This window comes from Benincasa hispida, chromosome 1 (assembly GCF_027475165.1).
Source record: "Benincasa hispida cultivar pf3 chromosome 1, pf3_genome.v1.1, whole genome shotgun sequence".
Classification (NCBI taxonomy): domain Eukaryota; kingdom Viridiplantae; phylum Streptophyta; class Magnoliopsida; order Cucurbitales; family Cucurbitaceae; genus Benincasa; species Benincasa hispida.
The window spans coordinates 25,353,823-25,366,544 of record NC_143478.1 but is presented as its reverse complement, the minus strand read 5'-3'; the positions used below and the strand labels follow the sequence as shown (position 1 = coordinate 25,366,544).

General features: G+C 31.4%; 1 protein-coding gene across 1 annotated transcript; it reads left to right on the top strand.

Annotated features, from left to right (window-relative positions):
* Positions 1–215: 215 nt before the first annotated feature.
* On the top strand, positions 216–866 carry LOC150038343 (uncharacterized). The gene has a single exon (XM_090308267.1). It carries the CDS (start codon positions 398–400, stop codon positions 671–673), a length of 276 nt encoding a protein of 91 aa, XP_090164393.1. The 5' UTR covers positions 216–397; the 3' UTR covers positions 674–866.
* Positions 867–12,722: the final 11,856 nt, after the last annotated feature.

Below are 12,722 nucleotides of genomic sequence, written 5' to 3'. Positions count from 1 at the left end.
GAATACCGTGTACGATTTAACCCTTACTTTTTTTTCTTCAAAGCAACAGTAGCATAATTGAAACCAACTATATAGTTCAAAATGTCATTTCATATAAATAATCCAATTTTTTTTTTTTTTTTTTCAAAAGAACATTCTTCAACAAGCTGTCTCAGAAAAAGCAGAAGGCCTATAAAGCTTGGTTTTCCACTATATAAACTCATGCAACCATTATATTCTCTGCCATATTATCACTACACACACACCCTCCAATTACCATTAATTCCATTATCTGTCTCTCTCTTGAAAAAGGCTTAGAAAACCCAAAAGATCTAAAAAAACAGCATTATTATTACTTGGAGGGTGAAATCATTAGAAGTGCTTCTTCTGAAAGAAACTAAGAACAGGTATCAATTATATGGGGGGAAGATCAAAGTCCTTGAAGTGCTTTTCAATCTGCAGCATATTGAAAAGCTGTTGTTTCCCAATGGGAGGAAGGGATTATGGTAATGAATATGAAGGAAATTATTTTGAAGAAAGTGGTGAAATTAGAAGAAGGATGTGGCCAAGTGATGAAGATAGAGGAAGCAGATGGGTGGCTGAGCCTGGAATTGATCGTAAAGCTTCTGCTTTTATTGCTAGATTCTACGAAGCTCGTGTTTCTGATCCAGAACGCCAAACTTTTGCTCTTTAATTCTTCTTTAATTTGCCCATATATAATCCTCATTTCCCCCCTTTTGATCATCTTTTCGAATACGAGTAGTGTATTCGTCTCGATTGGAGTTGGGGTGAGTTGAGTTTTGGCTCATCTTTCTTTTCTTTTATCTCTCTCTTCTTGTAATCTTTTATTTTTATGATCAATAAAAGTCGGTGAAAGTTATTAATAATGATTATTTAATATATATATATATATTTATTTATTTATTGGCCATTACGACAATTAAATGAAAAAAAAAACTTGAAAAAATTACTCTCAATCTCTCAATTTTTGTATCTTAATAAAAGAATTTGGGTTGTGAACAAAATTGAGAATGTTCTCCTCTCATGATTATTTCGCCTCTTGATTGTTCGTCTTTCTCGGGCTTTAATGTAAACCCGACCGATGGAAGTTAAAAAGTTGGAAATTTTTGTGTACTTAAGTAATGATTGTGATCAAATATATGGTTTTGATCAATATATATCCCAATTACTAGAAAAGAGGATGGAAAGGAAACTAGGCCATGGTATTATTATGGTATATGCTTTAATAATTTCATATACTAATTTTGGAGTGTCATTTTGGTTCTTGATTTTTAGGTACTTTATCTTTTACTAGCAAACTCCCAATACACAATAAAATATCAATCATAATACTCCAACAAAGTATATTAAAATCTATCTTCCAAATGATGAGTCAAGATTAAATCACAAAACAACAAATAAAATAATAGAGAAAGAGAAATAATATCGAAAAGATATAAGTTCACTCCAAAAGTGTCAAGTCTTCTGCCGTTGTAAGTTCTACTATAACGGAGATCATAATGGTTCATACTCATACTACAAATCATCCTACAAATAGTTCAATATAATAAAAGGTACTCGACTCTCAATTACAACAAATCAATAGCTTGAGATGCAACAATTGAATAAGTCGACTCGATTAACTTGAAATGATTGCTTGATACAATTTGTAGTTCAATCCTCTCACAAAAACTACCTCACAAAGATGCTTAAAAAAGTCCCACAAATAAAAGCTAAACGATCATTAATTCACACAAAAGTATATCTTTTCTATTAAAAATAGAGGTTGAAAATTGACGTATGATAGGTAAAAGTTTGGTGTATATGATATTAATTATAATTATATAGGAGATTAATATCATTGTTGCCACATTTATCTCATCTATTTTTTTTTCAAAATCATTAAATTCACATAATAAATTTTTACTCACATTAATGGCTACGTTACATTTGTAAATATATATGTCATGTATATTTCTTCCCACTTTTTTAACTTTAACTGCCATAGCTACAATTTCCATCTTATTTTAACCCAAAAAAAAAAAAAAAAAATCCAAAGATTCTTTTAAAGATAAATTTTCAAAAAAGAGAAAAATAAGAAAACTATTCATAGAAAATAGTAAAATTTTAATTTTCTTTAGATAGTTGATATAAGTTTATCAGTATCTATCCGTATTTATTTTTACTATTTCTGTAAATAGTTTGACTTTTTTTGTCTGTAAAATTTTTCATTTTTAAATATAAAAACAAAAACAAAAAGTTTCACAGTTTGGTTGATAATTGGAACCAACTATTTTGTATTTATTTAACCAACGACAAGTAGTTAGTTGGAAAAAAATAAAAAGTTATTGTCATGTGTTATGAAATTTGTGGTAGAAATTCAACCTTTTCTTTGGCCCATCCAACAAAAATAGGGGTTTTTTTTTTATGGATAAGAGCACAATTTAGTTTCACCAAGCATATTTCTAATGATTTTGTTCTAAAGTGAAATTCATATTGGTTCAATATCTTCAAATATATATTTTTCATTAAAAAAAATCACTAGAATCTTTTTTGTTAGGCCTTTAAACGAAAAAAAATATTCAATCAGACTATCACAATATAACTGTCTTTTAATAACAGTTAAAGATACGGATTCGAAAATCTCCATACATTCTCTCTAATAACCACTTAATACAAATTCAAATTATTATTATAGTTCCACTCTTATACACAAAAAATGTGAATTGCTAGTATGGAATATGTCTCATCAATGATTTCTCATTTAAAGGAGATAGAATAATGAATGGAATATCGACATGCGTCAGAATTCACCTAGCACAAATAATATTCCATTTTCATAATCTCAATATGGTTGAATGAATACAAGTTACCAAATCTCTAAAAGGAACTATATATATGTATGTGATGTAATTTCACTTTATATTATCGGTTACTATTGTATCAATTATTGCATATATAGTACAAGGGTCCGTACCTAAATCCATTCTCTTGTGATTCCTTTTGTTGGCAAAGTATACTATAAATCGATATAGTTTGGGCATCATGTAGGGTGTAGAAAGGAGGAAAAAAGGAGTGGCTTTGATACTTTCCATTGGAAGATGATATTGATGTCCTTGTATTTTACTTAACCATGTTTTATTTAGGGCTTCAATTTGTAAATATTATAAATGTCTAGGTCAGCTTACATGCACCTCAACTGATCTCACGAGATAATCCTCCCGACTCTATAATAGCTAGGTGTAAGAAACTTGTAAGATATTAAATCCTAAGTAGATAGGTGGCCACCATGTATTGAACCTATTCCCTCTTAACCATTTATCTAACTCAAGCCTTTTATTCACCACTAAGTCAATCTATGATGGTTTACTAGGTTTCCTTTAATTTATAGTTATACATTGTTTTCTTTAGGTTAAATTATAGGTTAATCCCTAGACTTTTATGTTTGTGTATAATACATCCCTTAACATTAAAAAAGTATCTATTAGGGTTTGAAATTTAGATCATATATCTAGTATGTCTCTAAGTTTTAAAAATGTCAAATAGGTCGATAGTTATTGAACTTTTAATTCTTTGTCTAATAAGTCCCTAACAAATCCAATAATTTTTATTAAAAGATTTCTAACCAGACAAAAATGAATTTGCACGATTTGATAAAACATTAAATTGTCAACTTTGATATCCAATAATGGTTCATAAAACATGACTTTTAAAGTTGTCCAGAGACCTATTAGATGCAAAATTGAAAGTTTAGAATTTATTGGATACCTTTTAAAGTCCAGGATTCTCTTTAACACAATCCTGATAAAATTGAGATACTAAACTTGTTAATTTAACTTTGTTGTTTGTATGTTACCTATATCATTTTAATTAATTTTAGTAAATCGTTTTTCTATTGTGTTATGCTACTATTACTTCCATGGCTTGGTATTAAACCTCATTAATGCTTGATCCTAATAATAATTAAACTTCTTTCTTGAAGACCCAACAAAAAAATAATGAGATTAGATTATGAAGAATATGAAAGAAAAAAAAGTTTAGTGCTTTGTTCTCCCAGGGCACATCTACCCTAATCTACATCATAAAAGGCATAAAAACTTAGAAGTGATTGGTTTAATAAAAGGTGATACCATGATATATTGTTTTGATTATTCCATCAACATATCACAAGATATGCAAATTAAAATTCGAAGATATGTTAAAAGATATATTAATATACATATTTGTATCGTTACAATATATGTCAAGTCGTGTGAGTATAAGATACAGAACTAAGAAGTCACCTTCGATGTGTTAATATAGGAGTATGACACCTAACAATATTCTAGATATATATATATATAGTTTATGTACTTCAAATCATGAAGGGAAAAAAAGTAATAATATGGTACTGATTGATAGTACAAAATTCTCAACTTGGTGAGTTCCTCTAAAAAGAGTAATGACATCTACCTTGATTTAACATTTGAAATTGATATAAGATTATTTTTTAAAATATCAAAAGAAAATTGAATGTTTTATTATTGTTTTTTACACATATAACCTTGGCCAGTTGTGCTAATTTTTATTCTAAACTATCAATTTTCTCCAATTCCACATTAAATTTGAGTATTTTTTTTTCAAAAATAAAATATTATAATAAACAAAAAGGAGTTTATAGCTCGAGGCCAAAATATGAAAATCAATCAACAAACGAAACAAGCACAACACGAATATATAGAAAAGTAAAAGGCGACTTACACAGTTATAAGTTAATTAGGGAAGCTAATATAAACTAACAGAAACTTGGATTAAATTTTGTGATCTTTACTATAGACTTGATAATAGATGTTGCAATTTTTATTTTCTGCAGATAATCTTTGTTTGAAGAAATATTAAAAATATATACATGTATATATAAGATTTTTATGTGCGTGTAATGAATTGTCTTACTACAAAAGTTTCGAGACGTTTGCAAAAGAAAATAAATAAATAAATAATAATAATAATAACGACATTAGGATTGTTTTATTTATTTTTATTTATGGTTGTTTTATTTTTTAATTTATGAGTCTTGGTAGAGTTATATTCGAGAATAATATTTTAGAGCAAGTTTAATTTTGTAAAAACATTTTTATTATCAAAATTATACTAAGTTTACTACATTTAAAACATTATTGATGAATAGATAAAACTTGAATATATCGAACTAAAAATTGCAACATTTATTCAAGAGTAAGATCATTCTTAAGGTAAATTGTAAAAATCACAATTATACCTTTAAACTTTCAAATTTAAGAATTGAGCCCTCAACTTTATTCAAATATTAAAATTGGACGCTTAAATTTACATAATTGTATATGTTTGAGGGTTCAATTTTTATCATTTATGAGTTTAATGTTTACAATATGTAAGTTTGAGAGTCCAATTAACATTTTTAGAAGTTTAGGGATCCAATTATTAAATTTGAAAGTTTAAGAATATAACTGTGATTATCGCCATACGTTATGATAGCAAAGGATGATAATTGCAATTTACCCTCATTTTTATCTTAGGGCAAGAACTTAGAATGCCACTAAAACCAGCCACATAAAAATAACTTGTCACTCATCAATGATTTAACTATTTTTATTTTTTTAAAAAAATTATGAAGCTATATCATATCCATTAAAAATGGCAGTTGGTTTAAATAATTGTATTTTCAATGTGCTCAAAAAAAAAAAAAACACTTAATCCTTTCACCACAATTAATAGTTAAAAACAATTTTTGGGAACAATTAATTAGCAAGCCAACCTTTAGCCTTGTTCTACTTTTTACTTATCCCATTGATTATTCAAGATTTGTAGACTAGAATTAAGTTAACCTAGCCTATAAGATTAGCAAACTCACGTACCAAATACCAACTCGACTTTTTAACCCTTTCGAGTCATACAAGAATTTTCAGTATTATAGTTAGACCTTCATTTATTACTTGATTTATGAAAATAAATTCTTAATGCGAACAAAGAGAATAATATGATACTTCCATAGTATTTAAAAAAAAAATTCGATTTCGAAAACGTAAAACGACTAACTAAATTAACGAAGTAGTATGGACAAAAAGTAAATGATAATATTTTACAACTAAGTCCATTATTGCTCAAATTAAATAGCTACTAATGTAGAAAGAATAAAAGGCAGGCAATATGTGACGCCCAAAAAATCATGTCATGGATGAGAATGGTAACAAGAGATCAGAACCTAATGCTGATGGCATCCAGCTCAAAGCCTTAATAGCTAACCCAAAAGGGACCATAAACAAATCCCTGAAAATAGCAAAAGGGGCAATGGGTTTAGTATTCAACAAGGCACACTCATACCCTAATTTTATTACAAAATCTCTACTTTAACCAATCGACTATCAAAGAAAACAAAAAAGGTAAAATATAGTAAAGAAATAGATAAAGATTTACTTGTAGTTCACTAATAATGTATTATTACGTCTAAAAAAAGAGATTAATCAATTTTATTATTACAGAAAAATATTATATTACAAATTACAAAGTCGTGTCTCTTGGACTAGAAAATTTGTATATAAGAAAAATACTTGGATATACCCTGAGTTGCAACTATTTGTGGTGCAACTCTTGTTGCACCCAATTAAAATTGCCACGTGTCAAAAAAAATTTTAAAGAAATTATTTATTATTATTATTATTATTATTTTGTGGACGTATAGAAAAGGGAATATGGAACTTAGGTGCAACCTATTGCTTTATATAAAATGCACTCCTTTAAATCTAGGAGCAAAATCGTAAGTAACATAAATATGAATACATCTCAGGAGACTCTCGCACTTGGTCATCCAGAGCACCACATAACAAATACAAGGGATTTTAACACAATCCAAACATATATATATAATGTTAAAGATAAAAAAAATGATGTGATAGTTGATATGTAAAAATCAAATAACTTAGTTTTATTTACAATCATATAGAATTTTAAGATCGTTGTTACCATGTATTTAATCTCAAAAGATATTATTAAAATCATTTATATGATCATTGCTTACTCATAAGATGTCACTCAATTTTCGTGCATGATAATATTATAAATGATTTCATGTATGTCTTTCATTTGTCATATGCTACATCAATTTCTTTTCTTATTTTAATGAAAAAAATTCTCTGAAAAATGTTTTCTTTGTAACAAATTTCTAAGTTTAAAAGATAAAAATAAAACATTTTAAAGTCTAAGACAAGAACTGAAACTCCTACATTAAAGTTTAAAGGTATTTAATATATATGTAATTTATATATGCTTTTCTAAGTGAAATGATGCAGTCAAAATGGAAGTGTATATTATATGAAGAAATGAGAGGCTAAAAGTGAAGGAGGCTTTATTTTAGGCAGCTTCATGGAAGAAGATGAATGGTTTAATTTATAAGTTGGGGTGTGAATAGTATAAATCAAATCAAAGAAGCTTTTTCATATTTTTTTTCCTTTCCCCTTTTTCCATTTCTACTTTTCCCCTTTTTCAAACATATAAAAATTGTGGCTCTAAATTTAATGCATGTTTGCCAAGCTAAAAAGCTACCTACTTCTAATTTGCCCTACTTTGATATTTGATTTTATGTTCTAAATAAATATCATACCTACTTCTAATTCTAAGAGAATCAAATTTAGGTTGATTATATTCTTCATGTGGTCATTACTTTGCTTATTTTATGCAAATATGCTTGCATTTCTTCCTAGGGTTTCATTATTGTGCCCGTGTTTTTTTAAACTTTGTTTCGGATTATAATTTAAGCGACTAACCGAGGCTCTTATAACTGTTGAGAGTTCAAAACAACATGTAAGAATGAAATAATTAAAATTTATAACCTCCCAGTTGAGGGCATATGTCTTACCTTCTAACTATTGATTAGTAATTATATTTTATAGTTTTAATAAGTTTGAGTTTTACTAAAATTAGATTTGAAAATTAGTTATAAAATTTAAGTTGGTGTGATGGAATCCTTTGGTTTAAAGGTTTATAATTTTTGCTAAGAAAATAATATAGGAAAAATATACTTTTGGTCTCGAGGTTTGGGGTTCATGATAACTTGTAGAAATACAAGTTATTGTTCTCTCAAAGTTGGAATTATTAGGATTAAAATGATGTAAATGTATTCATAATAAAGAAAAAATGCATGGAATTGCTTATATGTGATAAACTCATGCAAAAGTACCTTTTAAGTAGAAATTGCATCACTAAAGCACTTTAATGCTGGAATCAGGAGAATTTACTAAGTATTGCAAACAAAGCCAACTTAAGGAGCATTCATCCAGCTAATTCGATGGTAGATACATTTGGCTCGTGCATTTAACGTCAAATCACGACTTACAAGCATGGGCAACTAACTAACGGCGTCTGAATGAGGCAAAATTGCAGGCGAGGCTGAGCTGATTGCCTATATAAGGAGAAACTGCCTTCAGAAGAAACAATTAGTTAGAGAGTTAGACACTTAGACACTTAGAGTTTTAGAGCTTAGATCTTTCATAAATTCTTCATCTCTGCTGATTGCAAGAAAGAAAAATGAGGGACGATTGCCATTTCTCACCATTGGTACGAAATGCTATGGAGAAAAACTCGAGAAAGATGTGTCTTTCATCCCTTCTACGTAGTTGTCAATAAGAAGCACAAAAACGAGCCAAAGGGAACAAGAGATTGAACCCTGCGGCTTGACTCTTCTCCCTTTTGTCTTACTTGATTGAATTGAGATTATATATAACTAAACATATTTCTTCAATTCAATCTCCATTGCAACCATTTCCACATCCCTATCTGTTGAATTACTAAGTTTTCTGCATGTGTGAAGTTTACTTGCTTGATATTTGCATAAATTATATTGCTTGAATCCACCTGATCAGTTGATTGAAGTAAAAAAACTTAGTTACTTGAGAGAGTAAGTATTTGTGGAACTCATCAAGCTAAGGCATTGAGTAATTTTAGAGATAAAGTTATTGATGTCATTTGTCTATTCATTTTGACCAACACATGCATCTTAGAGATAAGATAAATGTGGCATTTACATCGGGCAATGTTTAGCATAAATTAGAGAATAGACTCCAAACGCATTACACACATATACTTAGATTCTAGCAGGCATTTTTACCATCTTCATCTCATTTTCGTTGTGCTTACATAGGCTTGTTGTTATAACTAAGAAACCAATGCATACCATCTAACGCATGATCCATTCATCCATGTACTCTCTTCCCCTTTATCTAAACTTCTATTTCCTCTTGCAAGTGTGATAAGTTAGTTTAGTGTACATAATCAACGCACACGGTTTATTAGTAAACCATTGCAAACATATCAGAAGGTCATCTTGCATGAGTCTGCACTAGATTTCCCGCGTTTGACCTTGGGCTTACCAGAACACTTAAGTTAGATTTATACTTATGTCTAGTTTAAAAAAACTTGTATGCAACTGGCAAAGTGTGGTTGAATATTAATTTATCATCTGTCTGGCGCATACCATTATCTTTATGGCAAGAGATAGATCATTCATTTTTCCACATTCATCTTTCAAAATCAATCACCTGTAGAGCAAAAATGCAACAAGTTTTTGGCATCGTTGTCAGGGATTCCAAAAACGTAGCTAATTTAAATTTGGTCATTTTATCTTTATGCAGGACTTCCAATCGAAGGTGTATTACAAGTTAAGCCTGAACTTGTAAACGTTTTATGAGTAGAACGAGAGCTCCGAAACTTAGATAAGACCCAGAGATTGAAAGAACCTTCAGACGGAGAAATAAATTGATTAGACGTCGAAGGTTAAGACAACAACAAATGGAAAACAACCAAAATAACCAAAATTTGGCTCAACAACTAGCCAATACTGCTACAAATCTAGTCCTCATGGCAAATAATAGCACACGTCCAATGCGTGAATATGCATTGCCCGTGTTGTATAACTTTTGCCCGAGATCATTTATCCAAAGCCTGAAAAGACTCGATTTGAAATGAAATTTGTCCTGCTACAAATGTTACAGATCGCAAGACAATTTGGTGGTACCCACGGCAAAGATCCATGCACTCATATGAAATACTTTCTGGAGACATGTAATTCATTCGTGATTCCTAGAATCACACCAAAAGAAATTAGACTATCTTTGTCTCCATATTCACTCCGAAACGATGCTAAGCAATGGCCAGCTCTTTGGAGCCTGGTGAAATAACGACGTGGGACAAACTAGTAGAGAAGTTCATGCAAAAATACTTTCATCCCACAGTCAACGCATGGAGACATCGAAAGATTATGAATTTTGAGTAATGAGACTCTTAGACACTCAATGACGCATGAAAAAGATTCAAAAGGCTGGTAAAAATTTGTCCTAACCATGGACTACCTTTAACTATTCAGATGGAGACTTTCTATAGAGGATTGAATAGACCATCTCAGATGGCAGCAGATGTAGTCGCTGTAAGCCGCCTTATGGACAAATCTTACACTGAAGCCAAAGAGATTTTGGATATAATTGCCAAACATCATATTGAATGGGTTGACGATGCATATGATTACAGAACAGACAGTAGGCGGCGACAATAGGGTGTGATTGATACTAATACAGTAACTAAACTTTCAGTACAGGTGGTTGCAATGAAAAAACTTGTTGAAGAACTTAATAATGAACAATGCAACCCAGATGCAGAATGTGCATCAGATCGATGCATTCGAGTAACCCAATGTTAGACTTTGTGGTTTGCAGGGAGCTGCATGCCTGTAATGATTGCCCCCAAAATCCGCAATTAGTTTTCTTCATGAAGAACAACTCATTTTCCAATACATACAACCCTGAATGGAAAAACCATCCGAAACTTTCTTGGGGTGGTCACCAACAGAATCAAGAACAGTCTAGAATACATCAACAACACATGCAAGGACCGCCGTCTGGATTCCATCCCATGCACCAACAACCACAACATTAGTCTTTCAACAAAGGAGACAATGCATCGAGCTTGTCTTCTCTAATTGAGAACCTGTTAAAAGAGTACATGGCTAAGAATGACGCATTATTAAAAAGTCAATCATCATCAATTAGAAATCTGGAGATGCAAGTTGGACAAATTGTGAGTGAGCTGAAGAGTCGCCCGCGTGGCTCCTTGGCCAGCAACACTAAAGCACTCAAATAGAATAACAGAAAGAAGCAATGTCAAGCAGTGGCATTGTGCAACGATAGACCATCAGTGGAAGAAAAGAGAAAAGACCAAAGAAAAGATAATCATCATCCTTCAACAACACCTACAGACACACTTGTACAAACATCTCAAGTAACTACGACACCTGAAAGAGTTGAATCAGAAAGAGCGCTTGACTCTGCTAGTCATTCTCAACCAAGCGTGTCCAACGTAGGAGGAGTATCTGATGTGCGTCTTAATGAAACTTTCCCTCGACGCCTATAAAAGAAGAATGATGAAAACCAATTCAAACGCTTCCTCGATGTTCTTAAAGAGTTACACATCAATATTCCACTCATTGAAGCATTAGAACAAATGCCAAGTTACATGAAGTTCTGAAGAATATCTTATCAAAGAAAAGGAAGATTAGGGAGTTTAAGGCCATGGCATTGACTCGGGAGTGTAGTGTACTTTCCAAAAGAAATATTCCTAAGAATCAAAGAGATCACGACAGCTTCACAATCCCAAGCTCGATCGGAGGAATAGATGTGAGCCATGCATTATGTGACTTGGGAGCTAGTATCAACCTGATGCCCCTCTCAATTTTCAAAAAGATAGGGATTGGTGAAGCAACGCTTACCACGATAATGCTATAGCTTGCGGACAGATCCATCACATACTTTGAGGGGAAGATCGAAGATGTATTAGTAAAGGTTGACAAGTTTATTCTTCGGGTAGACTTCATTATTCTGGACTATGAAGCTGATAGAGACGTCCCAATTATCCTTGGATGCCCATTTTTAGCTACTGGCTAAGTCTTAATTGATGTATATAAACGAAAATTAACCATGTGTGTAGATGATCAGGAAGTAAAATTCATTGTGTTCAACGCATTGAAGTTCCCCGATGATGTAGAATCTTGTCAGTATTTAATCAGTTCAACTACTTAAGAAAGAGGAGAACTAAGAAGTGGACCAAGGATGTGAGGTCCATGCGTTGAGTGAAGGCACAAGGAAATTTGAGCCACTATGTCTAGATAAGCGACAATCAAAGCCAACGCTCCTTTCTTTGGAGAAGCTACCAACGCTTGAAATTAAACCTCTCACATACCATCTTAAATATGTTTTTCTTGGCAACAACAATACTTTACCTGTTATAATTTCATCTAAACTTTCTCCTACTAACGAACAACTTTTATTACAGGTACTAAAGAGGTAAACATGCGCAATAGGTTGGACGCTACGAACATCAGAGGGATCAACCCATCTTACTATATGTACAATATCATATTCGAAGAAGGAAAAATAAGACTAATTGAGCCCTAACACATGCTCAATCCTTTTATGAAAAAGGTAGTGAAGAAAGAAATCATCAAGTGGCTTGACGTAGGGGTTATCTACCCCATTTCTGATAGTAGTTGGGTGAGCTCAGTGCAATGTGTGCCAAAGAAAGGCAGCACAACTATGGTCATTAATAGAAACAACGAGCTAATTCCATTCTGAAATATTGCTAGATGTCGCATCTGTATAGACTACAGGAAATGAATGCATCGACCAAGAAAGACCATTTTCTACTCCCTTTCATTAATCAAATCCTAGAAAGACTGGCTAGAAATG